Source organism: Tachyglossus aculeatus, chromosome 22 (genome assembly GCF_015852505.1).
Source record: "Tachyglossus aculeatus isolate mTacAcu1 chromosome 22, mTacAcu1.pri, whole genome shotgun sequence".
NCBI lineage: Eukaryota > Metazoa > Chordata > Mammalia > Monotremata > Tachyglossidae > Tachyglossus > Tachyglossus aculeatus.
Window position 1 is genome coordinate 50,063,005 of NC_052087.1, and position 26,638 is coordinate 50,089,642.

Sequence of the window (26,638 nt, forward strand, 5' to 3'; positions counted from 1 at the left end):
ACGTATGGAAAGTGCTCATAGTAAGCGCTTAACAAAGACCAACATAATAATAACAACAATAATAATAATAATTTACTCTATTTATTTTACTTGTACATATCTATTCTATTTATTTTATTTTGTTAGTATGTTTGGTTTTGTTCTCTGTCTCCCCCTTTTAGACTGTGAGCCCACTGTTGGGTAGGGACCGTCTCTATATGTTGCCAACTTGTACTTCCCAAGCGCTTAGTACAGTGTTCTGCACTCAGTCAGCGCTCAATAAATGTGATTGATTGATTGATTAATTGATTGATTAATAATAAATAGAGCCCTTCCCTCCCCGCGCCGTGGCCGCCCCGCCTCCATCCCCACCCGGCCCGGGTGCCGTCGTGGCACAGCGAACTTCACCCGCCCCACTGCGCATGCGCCGGGCTAGAACCCGCCCCCTCTGTTTCATTGGACGGCCTCGTCTCCGACGGGCGGGCGGCGTCGTCCAATGAACGAGCCTTCTCGGCCCTGCCTTTCCCACCCGGAAACGACCGAAACTGTTTCTAGCCAATCCGAGGGCTGCTTGAGAGCGCCGACCAATAGGAGGGGAGGGGGGCGTGGCGGGAGCGAGGCGGGGGGACCAATGGGGTGCGAGGAGGGTGACGCTCCGGCTGGGGCGGGGGCGGGGGCGGTGACCGGTCCTGTGGTCCTTCGTCCTTCCCCCGCCATTCATTCAATCGTATTTATTGGGCGCTTACTATGTTCAGAGCACTGTACTAAGCGCTTCGATTTACTAAGCCATGGCTTATCACTCCGGCTACGGCGTCCAAGGTGAGAGCGGGGAGGCCCGGGCCTCCTGATTTTATTTATTTATGTATTTATTTATTTATTTATTTATTGTTTTATTTGTGTTTTATGTTTTATTTATTTATTATTTATTTGTTTATTTATTTGTTATTTATTTATTTATTTTGCTTGTACATATCTATTCTATTTATTTTATTTTGTTAGTGTGTTTGGTTTTGTTCTCTGTCTCCCCCTTTTAAACCGTGAGCCCACTGTTGAGTAGGGACTGTCTCTATATGTTGCCAATTTGTACTTCCCAAGCGCTTAGTCCAGTGCTCTGCACACAGTAAGCGCTCAATAAATACGATTGATGATGATTTATTTTATTTTGTTAGTAGGTTTGGTTTTGTTCTCTGTCTCCCCCTTTTAGACTGGGAGCCCACTGTTGGGTAGGGACTGTCTCTAGATGTTGCCAACTTGGACTGCCCAAGCGCTTAGTCCAGTGCTCTGCACACAGTAAGCGCTCAATAAATACGATTGATGATGATTTATTTTATTAGTATGTTTGGTTTTCTTCTCTGTCTCCCCCTTTTAGACTGCGAGCCCACTGTTGGGTAGGGACTGCGCTTAGTTCAAGCGCTTAGTACAGTGCTCTGCACACAGTAAGCGCTCAATATATACGATTGATGATTGATGGTGACTGTCTGTAGATGTTGCCAACTTGTACTTCCCAAGCGCTCAGTCCAGTGCTCTGCACACAGTAAGCGTTCAATAAATACGATTGATTGATTGAGCCCCTTTCCGGCCGGGTGAGGGAGGGGAAAAGGGGGGAAGGGGCCCCGGGGGTGCGGCCCACCCGTCCACCTAATCATCATCACCGGGGTATTTGTGGTATTCGGGGCTCAGTGGAAAGAGCCCGGGCTTGGGAGTCAGAGGTCATGGGTTCTAATCCCGGCTCTGCCAATTGTCAGCTGTTTGTACATATTTGTTACTCTATTTATTTATTTATTTTACTTGTCCATATCTATTCTATTCTATTTTGTTAGTATGTTTGGTTTTGTTCTCTGTCTCCCCCTTTTAGACTGTGAGCCCACTGTGGGTAGGGACTGTCTCTATATGTTGCCAACTTGGACTTCCCAAGTGCTTAGTACAGTGCTCTGCACACAGTAAGCGCTCAGTAAATACGATTGATGATGATGAAGTCGCTTCAGTTCTCTGGGCCTCAGTGACCTCATCTGGAAAATGGGGATGAAGGCTGGGAGCCCCATCTGGGACAACCGGATTACCTTGTAGAGAAGCAGCGTGGCTCAGTGGGAAAGAGCCCGGGCTTTGGAGTCAGAGGCCATGGGTTCAAGTGCTGACTCTGCCAATTATCAACTGGGTGACTTTGGGCAAGTCACTTCATTTCCCAGCGCTTAGAACAGTGCTTTGCACATAGAAAGCACCTAATAAATACCATCATTATTGTTATTCTCTGGGCCTCAGTTACCTCATCTGGAAAATGGGGATGAAGACTGTGAGCCCCCCGTGGGACAACCTGATCACCTTGTAACCTCCCCAGTGCTTGGCACATAGTAAGTGCTTAATAAATGCTATCATTATTATTATAATTATTATTGTGTCTCCCCCAGCTCTTAGAACAGTGCTTGGCATATAGTAAGCACTTAACAAATACCAAAATTGTTATTATTATTATGAGTTCAAATCCCAGCTCTGCCACTTGTCTGCTGTGTGACTTTGGGCAAGTCACTTCACTTCTCTGGGCCTCAGTTCCCTCATCTGGAAAATGGGGATTTGAAACTGTGAGCCCCAAGAGGGACAACCTGGTCACCTTGTATCCTCCCCAGCGCTTAGAACAGTGCTTTCCATGTAGTAAGCGCCTAACAAATGCCATTATTATTCCAATGCTTAGAACAGTGCTTGGCACATAGGGCTTAACAAATGCCATTATTATTCCAACGCTTAGAACAGTGCTTGGCACATAGCGCTTAACAAATACCATCATCATTATTATTATTATTAAATGCGATCATTATTAGATGCTTACTATGTGCCAGGCACTGTACTAAGTGCTGGGATGGAACAAGGCAAATCGGGTTGGACTCAGACCCTGTCCCACACGGGGTTCACAGTCTTCGCCCACGGTGGGGTAGGGACCGTCTCTATATGGTGGCAACTTGTACTTCCCGAGCGCTTAGTATCAATCAATCAATCAATCAATCGTATTTATTGAGCGCTTACTGTGTGCAGAGCACTGTACTAAGCGCTTGGGAAGTACAAGTTGGCAACACATAGAGACAGTCCCTACCCAACAGCGGGCTCACAGTCTAGAAGGGGGAGACAGAGAACAAAATCAAACATACTAACAAAATAAAATAAATAGAATAGATATGTACAAGTAAGATAAATAGAGTAATAAATATGTACAAACATATATACATATATACAGGTGCTGTGGGGAAGGGAAGGAGGTAAGATGGGGGGAGAAGGAGGTAAGATGGGGGTACAGTGCTTTGCACACTGTAAGCACTCAATAAATACGATTGAATGAATCCCCATTTGACAGACGAGGGAACTGAGGCCCAGAGAAGTGAAGTGACTCACCCAAGGTCACACAGCAGACAAGTAGCAATCAATCAATCAATCGTATTTATTGAGTGCTTACTGTGTGCAGAGCACTGTACTAAGTGCTTGGGATGTACAAGCTGGCAACATATAGAGACAGTCCCTACCCAACAGTGGGCTCACAGTCTAGAAGGGGGAGACAGAGAACAAAACCAAACATACTAGCAAAATAAATAGAATAGATATGTACAAGTAAGATAAATAGAGTAATAAATATGTACAAACATACATATATACAGGTGCTGTGGGGAAGGGAAGGAGGTAAGATGGGGGAGAAGGAGGTAAGATGGGGGAAGGAGGTAAGATGGGGATACAGTGTTCTGCACACCGTAAGCACTCAATAAATACGATTGAATGAATCCCCATTTGACAGACGAGGGAACTGAGGCCCAGAGAAGTGAAGTGACTCACCCAAGGTCACACAGCAGACAAGTAGCAATCAATCAATCAATCGTATTTATTGAGCGCTTACTGTGTGCAGAGCACTGTACTAAGTGCTTGGGATGTACAAGCTGGCAACATATAGAGACAGTCCCTACCCAACAGTGGGCTCACAGTCTAGAAGGGGGAGACAGAGAACAAAACCAAACATACTAACAAAATAAAATAAATAGAATAGTATGTACAAGTAAGATAAATAGAGTAATAAATATGTACTAACATACATACATATATACAGGTGCTGTGGGGAAGGGAAGGAGGTAAGATGGGGGGAGAAGGAGGTAAGATGGGGGGTACAGTGTTCTGCACACCGTAAGCACTCAATAAATACGGTTGAATGAATCCCCATTTGACAGATGAGGGAACTGAGGCCCAGAGAAGTGAAGTGACTCACCCAAGGTCACACAGCAGACAAGTAGCAGAGCCGGGATGAGAACCCAGGGCCTTCCGACTCGCGGGCCCAGGGTCCGGCTACCGAGCCACGATTGGGGTCAGGCCCATGCTGAGCCCAGGCTTTGGAGGGGATGCCTGGGGGTGGGCTTTCTAAACTTGGGGCGCCCCTTCCCCACCCTCCTGCAGGCTCCAAGCACCGGGCCCGGGCCGCCCCCGACCCAACTCCTCTGTTCGATGACACCAGTGGGGGCTACCCAGCCCAGCCGGGAGGTTACCCGCCCCAGGGCGCAGATGTGGCTTTCAATGTCAACCACCTCCTCGGGGACCCCGTGGCTAACGTGGCCATGGCCTACGGCAGCTCCATCGCCTCTCAGGGCAAGGACATCGTGCACAAGGAGGTGAGGGGACGGGGAAAGCCGCGGTTGGGGCGGCGGGAGGGGCCCCCTCCCCGTTTGAATCCAGAATCCGGATCTGTTTGTCCGAATCTGTGACCCGCGAAAGGGAATTGGGAGGGGCGGCTGGCAACCCGGAATGATTGGGGAAGGGGCTGAGAGAGTCCTGGGGGATGATCCTCTAGGCCGTAAGCTCAGTAATAATAATAATAATAATGGCATTTGTTAAGCGCTTACTATGTGCAAAGCACTGTTCTAAGCGCCGGGGAGGATACAAGGTGATCAGGTTGTCCCACATGGGGCTCACAGTCCCAATCCCCATTTACAGATGAAGGAACTGAGGCCCAGAGAATAATAACACTGTTGGGTAGGGACCGTCTCTATATGTTGACAACTTGTACTTCCCAAGCGCTTAGTACAGTGCTCTGCACACAGTAAGCGCTCAATAAATACAATTGATTGATTGATTGATAATAATGGCATTTGTTAAGCACTTACTATGTGCAAAGCACTGTTCTAAGCGCTGGGGAGGATAAAAGGTGATCAGGTTGTCCCATATGGGGCTCACAGTCCCAATCCCCACTTACAGATGAGGGAACTGAGGCCCAGAGAATAATAATAATGGCATTTGTTAAGCGCTTATTATGTGCAAAGCACTGTGCTAAGCACTAGGGAGGATACAAGGTGATCAGGTTGTTCCATGTGGGGCTCAGAGTCTTAACCCCTATTTTACAGATGAGGTAACTGAGGCCCAGAGAAGTGAAGTGACTTGCCCTAAATCACACATCTGACAAGTGGCAGAGCTGGGATTTGAACCCATGACCTCTGACTCCCAATGTGGGCAAGGGTCGTGTTTGCCAACTTTGTTGCATTGTATTCTGTCTCCCGCTTCTAGACTGCGAGCCCACTGTTGGGTAGGGACCGTCTCTAAATGTTGCCAACTCGTACTTCCCAAGTGCTTAATCCAGTGCTCTGCACACAGTAAGCGCTCAATAAATACGATTGAATGAATGAATGAATTCCCCCAAGTGCTTAGTACAGCACATGGCAAGCGCTCAATATTCATTCATTCATTCATTGTTGTATTTATTGAGCGCTGTGTGCAGAGCACTGTACTAAGCGCTTGGGAGGTACGAGTTGGCAACCTATAGAGACGGTCCCTACCCAACAGTGGGCTCACAGTCTGGAAGGGGGAGACAGAGAACAAAACAAAACATATTAACAAAATAAAATAAATAGAATAAATATGTATAAATAAAATAAATAGAGTAATAAATACGTACAAACATCTGTACATATATACAGGTGCTGTGGGGAGGGGAAGGAGGTAAGGTGAGGGGGAGAGGAAGGAGGGGGCTCAGTCTGGGAAGGCCTAAATAATAAATACCGTCGATCGATTGACGGTATACCAGAAGACAAGGGCTTGACAGAAGGCGCTCGTTATGGGCAGGGGAGCCAGAGGTCATGGGTTCTAATCCCGGCTCCACCACTTGTCTGCTGTGTGACCTTGGGCAAGTCACTTCACTTCTCTGGGCCTCAGTTCCCTCATCTGGAAAATGGGGATTAAGGCTGTGAGCCCCACGTGGGACAACCTGATTACCTTGTATCTACCCCAGCGCTTAGGACAGTGCTTGGCACATAGTAAGCGCTTAACATTATTGTTATTATTTCTGCTAATTCTGTTGTTATCGTAGACAGCCGTGTGCAGAGCACTGTACCAAGAGCTTGGAGGAGCCCGGGCTTTGGAGTCAGAGGTCATGGGTTCAAATTCCGGCTTCGCCAATTGTCAGCTGTGTGACTTTGGGCAAGTCACTTCACTTCTCTGGGCCTCAGTTCCCTCATCTGGAAAATGGGGATGAAGACTGGGACCCCCCCCGAGGGACAACCTGATCACCTTGTAACCTCCCCAGCACTTAGAAGGGGGAGAACAGTGCTTTAGAACAGTGCCTTGCACATAGAAGTGCTTAATAAGCGCTTAGTACAGTGCTCTGCACACAGTAAGCGCTCAAAAAATACGATTGATTAATAAATGCCATAATTATTATTATTCTCTGTGCCTCAGTTACCTCATCTGTAAAACGGGGATTAAGACTGTGAGCCTTGTCAAGTTTGTTTGTTTTTGGGTTTTTTTTGTCTGTCTCCCCCTTCTAGACTGTGAGCCCGTTGCTGGGTAGGGACCGTCTGTACATGTTGCCGATTTGTACTTCCCAAGCGCTTAGTACAGTGCTCTGCACACAGTAACCGCTCAATAAATACGAATGAATGAATGAATGAATGAATGAATTCCAGGCCCACGTCATCCCCCGGGCCTGGAATGGCCTCCCTCTGCCCATCCGCCAAGCTCGCTCTCTTCCTCCCTTCAAGGCCCTGCTGAGAGCTCACCTCCTCCAGGAGGCCTTCCCAGACTGAGCCCCTTCCTTCCTCTCCCCCTCATCCCCCTCTCCATCCCCCCCATCTTACCTCCTTCCCTTCCCCACAGCACCTGGATATATGTTTGTACATATTTATTACTCTATTTATTTTACTTGTACATATCTATTCTATTTATTTGATTTTGTTAGTATGTTTGGTTTTGTTCTCTGTCTCCCCCTTTTAGACTGTGAGCCCACTGGTGGGTAGGGACTGTCTCTAGATGTTGCCAATCTGTACTTCCCAAGCACTTAGTACAGTGCTCTGCACATAGTAAGCGCTCAATAAATACGATTGATGATGATGATGATGATGAAGAGTACAATGTGATAATGAACATATTCCCTGCTCTCCCAATCCCGTAGTTCAGTGCTCCACACAGAGTAAGAGCTCAGCAAATACGATTGATTGATGGAGCTGGGTTGACCCCCCCTGCAAGCTTGACTCATTTGCGCCTGCTCTTCCAGCTCCATCGCTTTGTCTCCGTGAACAAGCTCAAGTATTTCTTCGCTGTGGACACCACCTACGTAGCCAAGAAGTTGGGACTGCTGCTCTTCCCCTACACACACCAGGTAGCTCCTCTTCCCTTCCCTCCTCCAATCCCTCCCTAAACTTCCTCCTCTTATCTTCCCGTAGACAAAAATCATCATCATCATCACTGTGGTATTTGATAAGTGCTTGTGAGCCCACTGTTGGGTAGGGATCGTCTCTATATGTTGCCAACTTGTACTTCCCAAGCGCTTAGTACAGTGCTCTGCACACAGCGCTCAATAAATGCGATTGATTGATTAATCCCCATTTTCCAGATGAGGTAACTGAGGCCCAGAGAAGTGAAGTGACTTGCCCAAAGTCACCCAGCTGACAGTTGGCGGAGCCGGGATCCAAACCCATGACCTCTGACTCCAAAGCCCGGGCTCTTTCGTCTCTTTCATTTCAGCGCTCAATGAATGAATGAATAGTAGCTGAGAAGCAGCGTGGCTCAATCAATCAATCAATTGTATTTATTGAGCGCTTACTGTGTGCAGAGCACTGTACTAAGCGCTTGGGAAGTACAAGTTGGCAACATATCGAGACAGTCCCTACCCAACAGTGGGCTCACAGTCTAGAAGGGGGAGACAGAGAACAAAACCAAACATATTAATAATCAATCAATCATATTAATTGAGCGCTTACTGTGTGCAGAGCACTGTACTAAGTGCTTGGGAGACTCAATGGAAAGAGCACGGGCTTGGAGTCAGACGTCATGGGTTCAAATCCCGGCTCCGCCACATGTCAGCTGTGTGACCTTGGGCAAGTCACTTCACTGCTCTGTGCCTCAGTGACCTCATCTGTAAAATGGGGATGAAGACTTGTGAGCCCCCCGTGGGACAACCTGATCACCTTGTATCCTCCCTAGCGCTTAGAACAGTGCTTTGCACATAGTAAGCGCTTAACAAATGCCGTCATTATTGTTATTAGTATGTGCCAGGCACTGTACTAAGCGCTGGGTGGATCCAAGCAAATCGGGTTGGACACAGCCCCTCTTCCACACGGGGTTCCCAGTCTTAATCCCCATACTCCAGATGAGGTAACTGAGGCACAAAGAAGTGAAGTGACTTGCCCAAAGTCACACAGCAGACAAGCGGCAGAGCCGGGATTCGAACCTATGACTTTCTGAGTCCCAGGCCTGGGCTCTGGCCACTGTGCCATCTACCTGCTGCCTTCTGGCAGAGAAGCAGCGTGGCTCAGTGGAAAGAGCCCGGGCTTTGGAGTCAGAGGTCATGGGTTCAAATCCCGGCTCCGCCAATTGTCAGCTGTGTGACTTTGGGCAAGTCGCTTCACTTCTCTGGGCCTCAGTTCCCTCATCTGGAAAATGGGGATTAAGACTGTGAGCCCCCCGTGGGACCACCTGATCACCTTGTAACCCCCCAAGCACTTAGAACAGTGCTTTGCACATAGTAAGCACTTAAAAAATGCCATTATTATTATTATTATTATTATTCTGGGCTGGAAGTCCCTGCCTTGTTGCCCCGCCAGTTTTCAGGATCACCTTGTAACCTCCCCAGCGCTTAGAACAGTGCTTTGCACATAGTAAGCGCTTAATAAATGCCACTACTATTATTATAAAGAGGAGACAATACAAACGTCGCGTGGCAACCGTACGATTCCCAGACTCTGTTGGAAAAGCGCACACTGGAGATGATTTTTGAAAACGGAGTTGGGGGAGAGTGGAGGTGTGGGAGGAGCAGAACTGAAAATCTGGGAGTTCGGGGACTCAAACAGCTCAGATCAATCAATCAATCGTATTTATTGAGCGCTTACTGTGTGCAGAGCACTGTACTAAGCGCTTGGGAAGCACAAGTTGGCAACATATAGAGACAGTCCCTACCCAACAGTGGGCTCACAGTCTAAAAGTCTTACACCTCAGATGTAAGGTGGTTGTAGTAGTGGTAGTAGCAGTAGTATTTGTTGGGAGCCCACTTAATGCAGTGCACTGTACTAGCCGTCTGGGAAGTGCAGATTTAAGAAGGGACTCCTTCCCTGCCCTTAAGGAGCTTACACTCTAATCGGGAGGCGAACATAAAAAATAAAAGTTAATGATTAGTCAGAATAAGCGATTGAATATTCAAGGACGTATTCAGTGGCCTATTTTGACTAATCGTTAATTTTTTTTATGTTCACCTCCCGATTAGAGTGTAAGCTCCTTGAATAGCCATGGTAGTTGTGAGTAGGGAACGTATCTACCAAGTCTTCTATATCGGACTCTCCCAATAATAATAATAATGATGGCACTTATTAAGCGCTTACTATGTGCAAAGCACCGTTCTAAGCGCTGGGAAGGTTACAAGGTGATCAGGTTGTCCCACGGGGGGCTCACAGTTTTTATCCCCATTTTCCAGATAAGATAACTGAGGCCCAGAGAAGTGAAGTGACTTGCCCAAAGTCACACAGCTGACAAGTGGCGGAGCCGGGATTTGAACCTCTGAGTCCATAGCCCTGGCTCCTTCCACTGAGCCACGCTGCTTCCCAAGCGCTCAGTCCAGTGCTCCGCACCCAATAAGTGCTCAGTAAATACCATTGATTGATTGGTACATCCAGATGCGGAGGGCCAAAATATAAATAAGCTCGTAGATATTCCGAGAAGCAGCGTAGCTCAGGGGAAAGAGCACGGGCTTTGGAGTCAGAGGTCATGGGTTCGTAGCCCAGCTCCGCCACGTCTGCTGTGTGACCCCGGGCAAGTCACTTAACATCTCGGAGCCTCAGTTACCTCGTCTGGAAAATGGGGATGAAGACTGCGAGCTCCACGTGGGACAACTTGATCACCTTGTATCCCCCCCCCCAGCGCGTAGAACAGTGCTTTGCACATAGTAAGCGCTTAACAAATGCCGTTATTATATTCCGTGTTGCCGACTCTGCGCTTCTCTCTTTGTCCCTTTCGCCGTTGCTGGTGAGAACTGGGAAGTCCAATACAGTCGGGATGTTCCCCTCCCGCCGCGGCAGGACGTCAACGCCCCTGACCTGTACATCCCCAGTAAGTAGCTCGCCCTCGGCGGAGGCTCGAGGGCCCGGGGTTGCAGCGGGACGGGGGCAACCGGGGTCGGTGGCGGGCAGACGGGAGGGCGAGGGGAGCCGGGGGAACGGAGGCCTGCTGGAGGGTTGAGGCTGGAGCGGTCTGCTGGCCAAACAGAGGGAGAATCAATCAATAATAATAATAATAATGGCATTTATTAAGCGCTTACTATGTGCAAAGCACTGTTCTAAGCGCTGGGGAGGATGCAAGCTGATCAGGTTGTCCCACGTGGGGCTCACAGTCTTCATCCCCATTTGACAGATGAGGGAACCGAGGCCCAGTGAAGCGACTTGCCCAAAGTCACCCAGCTGACAAGTGGCGGAGCCGGGATTTGAACCCTTGACCCCTGACTCCAAAGCCCGGGCTCTTTCCACTGAGCCACGCTGCTTCTCTAATCGATCAATTGTATTTATTGAGCGCTCGCTGTGTGCAGAGCACTGTACTGAGCGCTTGGGAAGTCCAAGTTGGCAACATATAGAGACAGTCCCTACCCAACAGTGGGCTCACAGTCTAGGAGAAAGGAAGAAGAAAGAAAGGGAGAATCAATTGTATTGAGCGCTTACTGTGTGCAGAGCACTGTACTAAGCGCTTGGGAAGTACAAGTTGGCAATATATAGAGACAGTCCCTACCCAACAGTGGGCTCACAGTCAAAGGAAGAAGAAAGAAAGGGAGAATCAATCAATCGTATTTATTGAGCGCTTACTGTGTGCAGAGCACTGTACTAAGCGCTTGGGAAGTCCAAGTTGGCAACATATATATACAGTCCCTACCCAACAGTGGGCTCACAGTCTAAAAGGGGGAGACACAGAACAAAACCAAACATACTAACAAAATAAAATAAATAGAATAGATAGGTACAAGTAAGATAAATAGAGTAATAAATATGCACAAACACATATACATATATACAGGTGCTGTGGGGAAGGGAAGGAGGCAAGATGGGGGGGATGGAGAGGGGGACGAGGGGGAGAGGAAGGAAGGGGCTCAGTCTGGGAAGGCCTCCCGGAGGAGGCGAGCTCTCAGTAGGGCCTCGAAGGGAGGAAGAGAGCTAGCCTGGTGGATGGGCAGAGGGATTGGGGGCATTCCAGGCCCGGGGGATGACGTGGGCCGGGGGTCGACGGCGGGACGGGCGAGAACGAGGCCCGGTGAGGAGATCAGCGGCAGAGGAGCGGAGGGTGCGAGAAGAAAGAGAGGTTGGCTGATGGGGGCCCCCCCTTCTTTTTACAGCTATGGCCTTCATCACCTACATTCTCCTGGCTGGGATGGCCCTGGGAATTCAGAAGAGGTCGGTCCCCCACTCCCCGCCCCCCCCGAAATTCCCCTGATCTGTCCACTGAGGCTCCCCCAAGGCCGAGGCCCGGCTGGGAGCGCGCCAGGAGCGACTTTTCCCCTCTTCCCACGACGCACGGTTCCTGCCGGCTCCTCCCGGGAGCTAGCTGCCGGTGGCTCGCCCGCTCCCCTCCCTCAGCCATCGCCCCCCTCGCCCCCCGTCCCGGTCCCCCCCCCGGGGTTGACGCAGCGGACCGGGTCCCCAGGTTCTCCCCGGAGGTGCTCGGCCTCTGTGCCAGCTCGGCGCTGGTCTGGGTGGTGATCGAGGTGCTTGCTCTGCTCCTGGGGCTCTACCTGGCCACCGTGCGGAGCGACCTCAGCACTTTCCACCTGCTCGCCTACAGCGGCTACAAATACGTGGGGTGAGTCCGGAGTAGCCCAGGGAGGATCGGGGTGGCCTTGGCGGCCGGGGCGGGGGGCCGGGAACGGCGGCCGGAGGCAGAGGTCAATTGAGGGAGAGGTCATCGTCATCCTCAATCGTATTTATTGAGCACTTACTACGTGCAGAGCACCATACTAAGCGCTTGGGAAGTACAGATTGGCAACATAAGGTCGGAGTTTGGTGATGGGGGGTGGGGGAAAGGCAAGAACCCGGGACTGGGAATCAGGAGACCCTGGTTCGTTCATTCATTCAGTGGCATTTAGTGAGCACTTACTGTGTGCAGAGCACTGTAGTAAGTGCTTGGGAGAGTACAGTAGAGTAATAATAGGCAGCGTGGCTCAGTGGAAAGAGCCCGGGCTTTGGAGTCGGGGGTCATGGGTTCAAATCCCAGCTCCGCCAGTTGTCAGCTCGGTGACTTTTATTTTTAAAAAAGGACCTGGGTTCTAATCCCGGCTCCGCCACTTGTCTGTGCTTGTTACCATTAAATCAATCAATCAATCGTATTTATTGAGCACTTACTGTGTGCAGAGCACTGTAGTAAGCGCTTGGGAAGTACAAATTGGCAACATAAGGCCGGAGTTTGGTGATGGGGGGTGGGGGAAAGGCAAGAACCCGGGACTGGGAATCAGGAGACCCTGGTTCGTTCATTCATTCAGTGGCATTTAGTGAGCACTTACTGTGTGCAGAGCACTGTAGTAACTGCTTGGGAGAGTACAGTAGAGTAATAATAGGCAGCGTGGCTCAGTGGAAAGAGCCCGGGCTTTGGAGTCGGGGGTCATGGGTTCAAATCCCAGCTCCGCCAGCTGTCAGCTCGGTGACTTTTATTTTAAAAAAAGGACCTGGGTTCTAATCCCGGCTCTGCCACTTGTCTGTGCTTGTTACCATTAAATCAATCGATCAGTCGTATTTATTGAGCACTTACTGTGTGCAGAGCACCGTACTAAGTGCTTGGGAAGTACAAATTGGCAACATAAGGTCGGAGTTTGGTGATGGGGGGTGGGGGAAAGGCAAGAACCCAGGACTGGGAATCAGGAGACAGTGGTTCGTTCATTCATTCAGTGGCATTTAGTGAGCACTTACTGTGTGCAGAGCACTGTAGTAACTGCTTGGGAGAGTACAGTAGAGTAATAATAGGCAGCGTGGCTCAGTGGAAAGAGCCCGGGCTTTGGAGTCGGGGGTCATGGGTTCAAATCCCAGCTCCACCAGCTGTCAGCTCGGTGACTTTTATTTTAAAAAAAGGACCTGGGTTCTAATCCCGGCTCTGCCACTTGTCTGTGCTTGTTACCATTAAATCAATCGATCAGTCGTATTTATTGAGCACTTACTGTGTGCAGAGCACCGTACTAAGCGCTTGGGAAGTACAAATTGGCAACATAAGGTCGGAGTTTGGTGATGGGGGGTGGGGGAAAGGCAAGAACCCGGGACTGGGAATCAGGAGACCCTGGTTCGTTCATTCATTCAGTGGCATTTAGTGAGCACTTACTGTGTGCAGAGCACTGTAGTAAGTGCTTGGGAGAGTACAGTAGAGTAATAATAGGCAGCGTGGCTCAGTGGAAAGAGCCCGGGCTTTGGAGTCGGGGGTCATGGGTTCAAATCCCAGCTCCGCCAGTTGTCAGCTCGGTGACTTTTATTTTTAAAAAAGGACCTGGGTTCTAATCCCGGCTCTGCCACTTGTCTGTGCTTGTTACCATTAAATCAATCAATCAATCGTATTTATTGAGCACTTACTGTGTGCAGAGCACTGTAGTAAGCGCTTGGGAAGTACAAATTGGCAACATAAGGCCGGAGTTTGGTGATGGGGGGGTGGGGGAAAGGCAAGAACCCGGGACTGGGAATCAGGAGACCCTGGTTCGTTCATTCATTCAGTGGCATTTAGTGAGCACTTACTGTGTGCAGAGCACTGTAGTAACTGCTTGGGAGAGTACAGTAGAGTAATAATAGGCAGCGTGGCTCAGTGGAAAGAGCCCGGGCTTTGGAGTCGGGGGTCATGGGTTCAAATCCCAGCTCCACCAGCTGTCAGCTCGGTGACTTTTATTTTAAAAAAAGGACCTGGGTTCTAATCCCGGCTCTGCCACTTGTCTGTGCTTGTTACCATTAAATCAATCGATCAGTCGTATTTATTGAGCACTTACTGTGTGCAGAGCACCGTACTAAGCGCTTGGGAAGTACAAATTGGCAACATAAGGTCGGAGTTTGGTGATGGGGGGTGGGGGAAAGGCAAGAACCCGGGACTGGGAATCAGGAGACAGTGGTTCGTTCATTCATTCAGTGGCATTTAGTGAGCACTTACTGTGTGCAGAGCACTGTAGTAAGTGCTTGGGAGAGTACAGTAGAGTAATAATAGGCAGCGTGGCTCAGTGGAAAGAGCCCGGGCTTTGGAGTCGGGGGTCATGGGTTCAAATCCCAGCTCCGCCAGTTGTCAGCTGGGTGACTTTTTTTAAAAAAAGGACCTGGATTCTAATCCTGACTCTGCCACTTGTCTGTGCTTGTTACCATTAAATCAATCAATCAATCGTATTTATTGAGCACTTACTGTGTGCAGAGCACTGTAATAAGTGCTTGGGAGAGTACAGTAGAGTAATAATAGAGGGGCAGTGTGGCTCAGTGGAAAGAGCCCGGGCTTTGGAGTCAGAGGTCATGGGTTCAAATCCCAGCTCCGCCAGTTGTCAGCGGGGTGACTTTTTTTAAAAAAAAGGACCTGGATTCTAATCCCGGCTCCGCCACTTGTCTGTGCTTGTTACCATTAAATCAATCAATCAATCGTATTTATTGAGCACTTACTGTGTGCAGAGCACTGTAGTAAGTGCTTGGGAGAGTACAGTAGAGTAATAATAGAGGGCCAATGTGGCTCAGTGGAAAGAGCCCAGGCTTTGGAGTCAGAGGTCATGGGTTCAAATCCCAACTCCGCCAGTTGTCAGCTGGGTGACTTTTTTTTAAAAAAGGACCCGGATTCTAATCCTGGCTCCGCCACTTGTCTGTGCTTGTTACCATTAAATCAATCAATCAATCGTATTTATTGAGCGCTTACTGTGTGCAGAGCACTGTACTAAGTGCTTGGGAAGTACAAGTTGGCAACATAGAGAGACAGTCCCTTCCCAACAGTGGGCTTACAGTCTAAAAGGGGGAGACAGAGAACAAAACAAAACATAATAACAAAATAAAATAAATAGAATAGATATGTACAAGTAAAATAAATACATACATAGAGTAATAAATATGTACAAACATATATACAGGTGCTGTGGGGAAGGGAAGGAGGTAAGATGAGAGGGGGACGAGGGTGAGAGGAAGGAAGGGGCTCAGTCTGGGAAGGCCTCCTGGCCTTATTTTCATTTAAAAATAAATAAGGGTTAGGAGCCCCAATCAATCAATCAATCGTATTTATTGAGCGCTTACTGTGTGCAGAGCACTGGACTAAGCGCTTGGGAAGTCCAAGTTGGCAACATACAAAGACAGTCCCTTCCCAACAGTGGGCTCACAGTCTAAAAGGGAGAGACAGAGAACAAAACCAAACATACTAACAAAATAAAATAAATAGAATAGATATGTGCAAGTAAAATAAATAAATAAATACATAGAGTAATAAATATGTACAAACATATACATATATACAGGTGCTGTGGGGAAGGGAAGGAGGTAAGATGAGGGGGATGGAGAGGGGGAGAGGAAGGAAGGGGCTCAGTCTGGGAAGGCCTCCTGGCTTTATTTTTATTTAAAACTAAATAAATAAGGGTTAGGAGCCCCAATCAATCAATCAGTCATATTTATTGAGCGCTTACTATGTGCAGAGCACTGTACTAAGCGCTTGGGAAGTACAAGTTGGCAACATTCACCCCATCGAGGTGAATGGAAACCAGTTACTGCCCTGGCTTAATCTGTCCTGAGTTTTGTGATTGGGGTGGGGGGCCCTGAAGCCTGAGGAGGCGTTGGACGGAATCCGGGAAGTCCGGAGAGGCTGGAACAATCCTCCCAACTCAGCCGGGATCCCAGCATCTGGCTCCATTTTATCCTGATGTCCCAGAGTTGGGGGAAAGGCGTGACGAGGGGTAGGATGCCCAGAATGCCGTGGAGTGAGGGGCTTAGCGGGAGTTGGGGGGCGGAGAAAGGCAAGCCATCGATCAGTGGTATTTAATAATGGCATTTATTAAGTGCTTACTATGTGCAAAGCACTGTTCTAAGCCCTGGGGAGGTTACATGGTGATCAGGTTGTCCCACGGGGGGCTCACATTAATCCCCAGAAAATAAAATTAATCCCCATATTACAGATGAGGTAACTGAGGCCCAGAGAAGTGAAGTGCCTTGCCCAAAGTCACACAGCTGATAGTTGGCGGAGCCAGGATTTGAACCCATGAACCCTGACTCCAATGCCCGGGCTCTTTCCACTGAGCCACGCTGCTTTCAATCATATTTATTGAGCGCTGACTATGTGCAGAGCACTGTACTAAGCGCTTGGGAAGTACAAATTGGCAACATATAGAGACAGTCCCTACCCAACATTGGGCTCACAGTCTAAAAGTAATAACAGTAATGCTTTAATAGTAATAATAATAATTGTGGTATTTGTTAAGCGCTTACTATGTTCTAGGCACTGTACTGAGCGCTGGGCGGGGGGGGAATACAAGCTTGGACAAAGTCCCTGTCCCACGTCGGGCTCCCAGTCGGAATCCCCATTTAACAGATGAGGTCACTGAGGGCCCCATCCCCCCCATCTTACCTCCTTCCCTTCCCCACAGCACCTGTATATATGTATATATGTTTGTACATATTTTTTTTTACTCCATTTATTTTATTTGTACATATCTATTCTACTTATTTTTTGTTAGTGTGTTTGGTTTTGTTCTCTGTCTCCCCCTTTTAGACTGCGAGCCCACTGTTGGGTAGGGACCGTCTCTAGATGTTGCCAACTTGTACTTCCCAAGCGCTTAGTACAGTGCTCTGCACACAGTAAGCGCTCGATAAATACGATTGATGATGATGATGATGAAGTGACTTGCCCAGGGTGACACAGCAGACAAGTGGCAGAGCCGGGACTAGAACCCAAGACCCCGCGACACCGAGGCCCGGGCTCCGCTCACTGGGCCACGCCGCTTCCCGTTCGCTCCGCGCGGAGCACTGGGTTCGGGAGAGAGGGGCAGGAAGCCGTGGGAGGCGGGTGGGGAGGGTCTCTAACGGTCTTCTGGCCCACAGGATGATCCTGAGCATCATCACGGGCCTGCTCTTTGGCAGCGATGGCTACTACATCGCCCTGGCCTGGACCTCTTCGGCCCTCATGTACTTCATCGTGAGTCAAGGGGGGAGCCGGCTGGAGGGGTCTCCCCAAGCCCCCCGCTGCCCTCATCTTCCCGTCTCGCGTTCATTCAGTCAGTAGTAATAATAATAATAACGATGGTATTAAGCGCTTACTATGTGCACAGCACTGTTCTAAGCACTGGGGAGGTTACAGGGTGATCAGTTTGCCCCATGGGGGGCTCACGGTCTTAATCCCCATTTTTACAGGTGAGATAACTGAGGCACGGAGAATAATAATAATAATGATGATATTAAGCGCTTACTATGTGCAAAGCACTGTTCTAAGCGCTGGAGAGGTTACAAGGTGATCGGTTTGCCCCACAGGGGGTTCACAGTCTTAATCCCCATTTTTACAGGTGAGGTAACTGAGGCACAGAGAATAACAATAATAATAATAATGATGGTATTTATTAAGCGCTTACTATGTGCAAAGCACTGTTCTAAGCACTGGGGAGGTTACAAGGTGATCGGGTTGTCCCACATGGGGCTCAGCGTCTTAATCCCCATTTTACAGATGAGGTAACTGAGGCACAGAATAATAATAATAATAATGATATTTATTAAGCGCTTACTATATGCAAAGCACTGTTCTAAGCGCTGGGGAGGTTACAGGGTGATCAGTTGGTCCCATGGGGGGCTCACAGTCTTAATCCCCATTTTTACAGGTGAGGTAACTGAGGCACAGAGAATAATAATAATAATAATAATGATGGTATTTATTAAGCACTTACTATGTGCAAAGCACTGTTCTAAGCGCTGGGGAGGTTACAGGGTGATCAGTTTGCCCCACAGGGGGCTCACAGTCTTAATCCCCATTTTTACAGGTGAGGTAACTGAGGCACAGAGAATAATAATAATAATAATAATGATGGTATTTATTAAGCGCTTACTATGTGCAAAGCACTGTTCTAAGCACTGGGGAGGTTACAAGGTGATCGGGTTGTCCCACATGGGGCTCAGCGTCTTAATCCCCATTTTACAGATGAGGTAACTGAGGCACAGAGAATAATAATAATAATAATGATATTTATTAAGCGCTTACTATATGCAAAGCACTGTTCTAAGCGCTGGGGAGGTTACAGGGTGATCAGTTGGTCCCATGGGGGGCTCACAGTCTTAATCCCCATTTTACAGATGAGGTAACTGAGGCACAGAGAATAATAATAATAATAATAATGATGGTATTTATTAAGCACTTACTATGTGCAAAGCACTGTTCTAAGCGCTGGGGAGGTTACAGGGTGATCAGTTTGCCCCACAGGGGGCTCACAGTCTTAATCCCCATTTTTACAGGTGAGGTAACTGAGGCACAGAGAATAATAATAATAATAATGATGGCATTTATTAAGTGCTTACCATGTGCAAAGCACTGTTCTAAGCACTGGAGAGGTTACAAGGTGATCAGTTTGCCCCACGGGGGGCTCACAGTCTTAATCCCCATTTTTACAGGTGAGAACTGAGGCACAGAGAATAATAATAATAATGATGGTATTTATTAAGCGCTTACTATGTGCAAATCACTGTTCTAAGCACTGGAGAGGTTACAAGGTGATCAGTTTGCCCCACAGGGGGCTCACAGTCTTAATCCCCATTTTTACAGGTGAGGTAACTGAGGCACAGAGGAGAATAATAATAATAATAATAATGATGGTATTAAGCGCTTACTATGTGCAAAGCACTGTTCTAAGCGCTGGGGAGGTTACAAGGTGATCAGTTTGCCCCACAGGGGGCTCACAGTCTTAATCCCCATTTTTACAGGTTAGGTAACTGAGGCACAGAGAATAATAATAATAATGGTATTTATTAAGCGCTTACTCTGTGCAAAGCACTGTTCTAAGCGCTGGGGAGGTTACAAGGTGATCAGGTTGTCCCACATGGGGCTCAGAGTCTTAATCCCCATTTTCCAGATGAGGTAACTGAGGCACAGAGAAGTGAAGTTACTTGCCCAAGTCACACAGCTGACAATTGGCAGAGCTGGGATTGATGGACGCAGCGTGGCACAGTTGAAAGAGCCCGGGCTTTGGAGTCAGAGGTCACGGGTTCAAATCCCGGCTCCTCCAGTTGTCCGCTGTGTGACTTTGGGCAAGTCCCTTCACTTCTCTGTGCCTCAGTTACTTCATCTGCAAAATGGGGATTAAGACTGTGAGCCTCCTGTGGGACAACCTGATCACCTTGTAACCTCCCCAGTGTTTAGAACGGTGTTTTAAGCGCTTAGTACAGTGCTCTGCACATAGTAAGCGCTCAATAAATACGATTGATGATTGAGCGGGCACTGTGTGCAAAGCACTGTACTAAGCGCTCTCCACCATTCATTCAATCGTATTTAAAGAGACAGGGACTGTCTCTATATGTTGCCAATTTGTACTTCCCAAGCGCTTAGTACAGTGCTCTGCACATAGTAAGTGCTCAATAAATACGATTGATGATGATTTACTGTGTGCAGAGCATACTAAGCTCCACCCCACTGCCCTCCTTCAGCTGCCCCCCACCAGTTCCACTCTCTTATAAGGAACCCCCTGGATGACCTCCCTAACCCGGGCAGGGTAGACCGCCTCCTTTCTTCCCTCCCTGCGGAGTTACATGGTATAATCCAGTCTCTAGTTCGAGAAGCAGCGTGGCTCAGTGGAAAGAGCCCGGGCTTTGGAGTCAGAGGTCATGGGTTCCAATCCCGGCTCCGCCAGCTGTCAGCTGGGTGACTTGGGGCAAGTCACTTCACTTCTCTGGGCCTCAGTTCCCTCATCTGGAAAATGGGGATGAAGACTGTGAGCCCCATTGGGCTCATTAATGCCCATTTTACAGATGGGTTAACTGAGGCCCAGAGAAATGAAGTGACTTGCCCAAAGTCACACAGCCGATAAGTGGCGGAGCCGGGATTTGAACCCGTGACCTCTGACTCCAAAGCCTGGGCTGTTTCCACTGAGCCACGCTGGGATCAGATTGTCCCTCGTGGGGCTCCCGGTCTTCATCCCCATTTTACAGATGAGGTTACTGAGGCCCAGAGAAGTGAAGTGACTTGCCCAAAGTCACCCAGCCGACAATTGGCAGAGCAGGGATTTGAACCCATGACCCCTGCCTCCAAAGCCCGGGCTCTTTCCACTGAGCCACGCTGTTTCTTGTTATTCTAGACCGTGAGCCCGCTGTTGGGTAGGGACTGTCTCTATATGTTGCCAACCTGTACTTCCCAAGTCCTTAGTCCAGTGCTCTGCACACAGTAAGCGCTCAATAAATACGATTGAATGAATTCTCCCCCCACCCCCGTAGGCATTACACGGTATAATCCAGTGTCTATTTATTCCCCCCCTTTAGGAGTTACATGGTATAATCCAGTCTCTAGTTATTCTCCCCCTCCCTCCCTCCTCCCCCCCCCCCCCCCGTAGGGCCTCCCTGTGGTCTCGTCTGCCCCTTTCTCCGGTGCAACATAATAATAATAATAATAGTGATAGCATTTATTAAGCACTTACTATGTGCAAAGCACTGTTCTAAGCGCTGGGGAGGTTACAAGGTGATCAGGTGGTCCCTCGGGGGGCCTCACAGTCTTCATCCCCATTTTACAGATAAGGTAACTGAGGCGCAGAGCATAATAATAATGATGGCATTTATTAAGCGCTTACTATGTGCAAGGCACTGTTCTAAGCGCTGGGGAGATTACAGGGTGATCAAGTTGTCCCTCGGGGGGGGGCTCACAGTCTTAATCCCCATTTTACAGATGAGTTAACTGAGGCACAGAGAATAATAATAATGATGATGATGGCATTTATTAAGCGCTTACTATGTGCACAGCACTGTTCTAAGCGCTGAGGAGGTTACACGGTGATCAGGTTGTCCCACTGGGGGCTCCCAGTCTTAATCCCCATTTTACAGATGAGGTAACAGGCACAGATAATAATAATAATGATGGCATTTATTAAGCACTTACTATGTGCAAGGCACTGTTCTAAGCGCTGGGGAGATTACAGGGTGATCAGGTTGGCCCTCGGGGGGTAACTGAGGCACAGAGAATAATAATAATGATGATGGTATTAAGCACTTACTATGTGCGAGGCACTGTTCTAAGCGCTGGGGAGGTTACAAGGTGATCAGATTGTCCCTCGTGGCGGGGGGGGGGGGGGGGGCGGTCCCAGTCTTCATCCCCATTTTCCAGATGAGGAAACTGAGGCCCAGAGAAGTGAAGTGACTTGCCCAAAGTCACACAGCTGACAATTGGTGGAGACGGGATTGGAACCCATGACCTCTGACTCCAAAGCCCGGGCTCTTTCCACTGAGCCACGCTGCTTCTCTATCTAGAGACTGGATTATACCATGTAACTCCGCAGGGAGGGAAGAAAGGAGGCAGTCACCCAGAGGGCCTTCCCCCCACCCGTAGGAGTTAACGGTATAATCCAGTCTCTATTTATCCCCCCTTTCGGAGTTACATGGTATAATCCAGTCTCTAGTTATTTCTCTCCCCCCGGTAGGGCTTCCCTGTGGTCTCGCCTGCCCCTTTCCCCGGTGCAACATCAATCAGTCAGTCGTATTTATTGAGCGCTTACTGTGTGCAGAGCACTGGACTAAGCGCTTGGGAAGTCCAAGTTGGCAACATATAGAGACGGGTCCCTACCCAACAGTGGGCTCATGGACTCGTGTATAATCCAGTCTCTATTTTCCCCCCCTTTTGGGGTTACATGGTATAATCCAGTCTTTAGTTATTTCTCCCGCCCCGGTAGGGCTTCCCTGTGGTCTCGCCTTCCCCTTTTCCCGGTGAAGCATAGTCTCGCGTATAATCCAGTTTCTATTTAATCCCCCCTTTCGGAGTTACATGGTATAATCCAGTCTCTGGTTATTCCCACCCCAACCCCCCCGGTAGGGCTTCCCAGTAGTCTCGCCTGCCCCGTTCCCCGGTGCAGCATGGACTCGCGTATAATCCAGTCTCTATTTATTCCCCCCTGTGGGAGTTACATGGTACAATCCAGTCTCTGGTTATTCCCCCCCCCCCCCCCCCCCAGTAGGGCTTCCCTGTGGTCTCGCCTGCCCCTTTCTCTGGTGCAACATCAATCAATCAATCGATCGTATTTATTGAGCAATTACCGTGTGCAGAGCACTGTACTAAGCGCTTGGGAAGTACAAGTTGGCAACATATAGAGACGGGTCCCTACCCAACAGTGGGCTCATGGACTCGCGTATAATCCAGTCTCTATCTCCCCCCCTTTCGGAGTTACATGGTATAATCCAGTCTCTAATTGTTTCTCCCCCCCCCCCCGCCCCGATAGGTCTTCCCTGTGGTCTCGCCTGCCCCTTTCCCCGGTGCAGCGTGGTCTCGCGTATAATCCAGTCTCTAATTATTCCCCCCCTTTCGGAGTTACATGGTATAATCCAGTCTCTGGTTATTTCTCCCCCCTCACCCCAGTAGGGCTTCCCTGTGGTCTCGCCTGCCCCTTTCCCCGGTGCAGCATAGACTCGTGTATAATCCAGTCTCTATTTATTCCCCCCTTTCGGAGTTACATGGTATAGTCCAGTCTCTGGTTATTTCTCCCCCCCCCCCCCCCAGTAGGGCTTCCCTGTGGTCTCGCCTGCCCCTTTCCCCGGTGCAACATCAATCAGTCGTATTTGTTGAGCAATTACTGTGTGCAGAGCTCTGTACTAAGCGCTTGGGAAGTACGAGTTGGCAACATATAGAGACGGGTCCCTACCCAACAGTGGGCTCATGGACTCGCGTATAATCCAGTCTCTCTTCCCCCCCCCCCTTTCGGAGTTACATGGTATAATCCAGTCTTTAGTTATTTCTCCCGCCCCCCGGTAGGGCTTCCCTGTGGTCTCGCCTGCCCCTTTCCCCGGTGCAGCATGGACTCGCGAATAATCCAGTCTCTATTTATCCCCCCCCCCTTTGGGAGTTACATGGTATGATCCAGTCTCTAGTTATTTCTCTCCCCCCATAGGGCTTCCCTGTGGTCTCGCCTGCCCCTTTCCCCGGTGCAGCATGGACTCGTGTATAATCCAGTCTCTATTTTTCCCCCCTTTCGGAGTTACATGGTATAATCCAGTCTCTGGTTATTTCTCCCCCCCCCCCCCTGTAGGGCTTCCCCGTAGTCTCGCCTGCCCCTCTCCCCGGTGCAACATCAATCAATCGTATTTATTGAGCACTTACCGTGTGCAGAGCACTGTACTAAGCGCTTGGGAAGTACAAGTTGGCAACATATAGAGACGGGTCCCTACCCAACAGTGGGCTCATGGACTCGCATATAATCCAGTCTCTATCCCCCCCCTTTCGAAGTTACATGGTGTAATCCAGTCTCTAGTTATTTCTCTCCCCCCGGTAGGGCTTCCCTATGGTCTAGCCTGCCCCTTTCTCCAGTGCTACATGGACTCGTGTATAATCCAGTCTCTATTTATTCCCCTCCCCCTTTGGGAGTTACATGGTATAATCCAGTCTCTAGTTATTTCCCCCCCCCCCCCCCCCCCCGGTAGGGCTTCCCCGTGGTCTCGCCTGCCCCTTTCCCCGGTGCGACATCAATCAATCGTATTTATTGAGCAATTACTGTGTGCAGAGCACTGTACTAAGCGCTTGGGAAGGACAAATTGGCAACATATAGAGACGGGTCCCTACCCAACAGTGGGCTCATAGACTCGCGTATAATCCAGTCTCTATTTATTCCCCCCCCCTTTGGGAGTTACATGGTATAATCCAGTCTCTGGTTATCTCCCCCCCCCCCCCCCGGGAGGGCCTCTCTGTGGTCTCGCCCGGGCCCCCCCTCTTTATTGCGGGTCACGTGGACTCGCCCTCCCCCCCTTGTGACAACCTGAGCATCATCATCAATCGTATTGATGGAGCGCTTACTCTGTGCAGAGCACTGTACTAAGCGCTTGGGAAGTACAAATTGGCAAACGTCTAGAGACAGTCCCTACCTCCCCAGCGCTTAGAACAGTGCTCTGCACAGAGTAAGCGCTTAATAGATGCCATCATTATTAAGCGCTTAGTCCAGCGCTCTGCGCAGAGTAAGCGCTCAATCGATACGATTGATGATGATGATGATGAGATGGTTGCTCCCGCAGGTGCGCTCGCTGAGGATGAAGTCACTGGGCCCGGAGCACCTGGGCGGCCCGGACCCTCGCCGGCGGCTGCAGCTGTACCTGCCCCTCGGAGCGGCCTCCTTCCAGCCGCTCATCATCTACTGGCTGACCTTCCACCTGGTCCGGTGACCTGGACCCCCTCGGCCCCGGCCTGACTGTTGTTCTCCGCCTATTGAAGCTTTTATTTCCTCCACCCGCTTTCCTGACCCTGCATTATTGAGGCAGGACCCCCGGGGGGGTCCCCAAAAGCAGCATGGACACTGGTGGATTGCGGGTGGGGGGAGCGTTTGACCTTATTAATAATAATAGTGGTATTTGCCAAGCGCTTACTTAGCGAAGCAGCGTGGCTCGGTGGAGAGAGCCCGGGCTTTGGAGTCAGGCGTCATGGGTTCAAATCATCATCATCAATCGTATTTATTGAGCGCTTACTGTGTGCAGAGCACTGTACTAAGCGCTTGGGAAGTGCAAATTGGCAACATCTAGAGACAGTCCCTACCCAACAGTGGGCTCACAGTCTAATATCCCGGCCCCGCCGCTTGTCAGCTGTTGGGCAAGTCACTTCACTGGGCCTCAGTTCCCTCATCTGTCAAATGAGGATGAAGATGGGACAACCTGATCACCTTGTAACCACCTCAGCGCCTAGAACAGTGCTTTGCACATAGTAAGCGCTTAATAAATGCCATCATTATTATTATTAGGTACAAAGCACTGTTCTAAGCGCTGGTGGGGGATATAATAATAATAATGATAGCATTTATTAAGCGCTTACTATAATAATAATGATGGCATTTATTAAGTGCTTACTATGTGCAAAGCACTGTTCCAAGCACTGGGGAGTTTACGAAGTGATCAGCTTGTCCCACGTGGGGCTCACAGTCTTACTCCCCATTTTACAGATAAGGGAACTGGGGCACAGAGAAGTGAAGTGATGTGCACAAAGTCACACAGCTGACAATTGGCAGAGCCGGGATTTGAACTGATGACCTCTGACTCCAAAGCCCGGGCTCTTTCCACTGAGCCACGCTGCTTCCCTAAGCATGCTATGTGCAAAGCACTGTTATAAGCGCCGGAGGGGGATACAGGGTGATCAGGTTGTCCCACGGGCGGCTCACAGTCTTCATCCCCATTTTGCAGATGAGGGAACTGAGGCGCAGAGAAGTGACTTGACTGTGAGCCCACTGTTGGGTAGGGTCCGTCTCTATATGTTGCCAACTTGTACTTCCCAAGTGCTTAGTGCAGTGCTCTGCACACAGCGCTCAATAAATACAATTGAATGAATGAATGACTTGCCCAAAGTCACACAGCTGACAATTGGCGGAGCTGGGATTTGATCTCATGACCTCTGACTCTAAAGCCCAGGCTTTTTCCACTGAGCCACGCTGCTTCCCTAATGATGGTGTTTGGTAAGCACTTACTATGTACAAAGCACTGTTCTAAGCGCCGGAGGGGGATACAGGGTGATCAGGTTGTCCCACGGGGGGGTCACAGTCTTCATCCCCATTTTCCAGATGAGGGAACTGAGGCCCAGAGAAGTGAAGTGACTTGCCCAAAGTCACACAGCTGACAACTGGCGGAGCTGGGATTTGATCCCATGACTTCTGACTCCAAAGCCCGGGCTCTGTCCACTGAGCCACGCTGCTTCCCTATTGATGGCATTTGTTAAGTGCTTATTATGTGCAAAGTGCTGTTCTGCGTGCTGGAAGGGGATGCAAGGTGAGCAGGTTGTCCCTCGTGGGGCTCACAGTCTTCATCCCCATTTGACAGATGAAGGAACTGAGGCACAGAAAAGTTGTGACTTGCCCAAGGTCATACAGCTGACAATTGGTGGGGCTGGGATTTGAACCCATGACCTCTGACTCCAAAGCCCGGGCTCTTTCTATTGAGCCACACCTGCCTCCACTTCTGTAGTAATAATAATAATAATTAAGGTATTTGTTAAGCTCTTACTACGTACCAAGCACTGCTTTAATAATAATGGTGGTATTTGTTAAGCACTTATGTGCAAAGCACTGTTCTAATCGCCGGGATAG

General features: G+C 49.3%; 1 protein-coding gene across 1 annotated transcript; it reads left to right on the forward strand.

Moving 5' to 3' along the window:
* Positions 1–684: 684 nt before the first annotated feature.
* On the forward strand, positions 685–24,801 carry YIF1A (Yip1 interacting factor homolog A, membrane trafficking protein). The gene is made up of 8 exons (XM_038764559.1): positions 685–798; positions 4,399–4,610; positions 7,481–7,585; positions 10,446–10,524; positions 11,792–11,849; positions 12,100–12,255; positions 17,463–17,556; positions 24,591–24,801. Exons 1-8 carry the CDS (start codon positions 768–770, stop codon positions 24,735–24,737), a joined length of 882 nt encoding a protein of 293 aa, XP_038620487.1. The 5' UTR covers positions 685–767; the 3' UTR covers positions 24,738–24,801.
* The last annotated feature ends 1,837 nt before the right edge of the window (positions 24,802–26,638 follow it).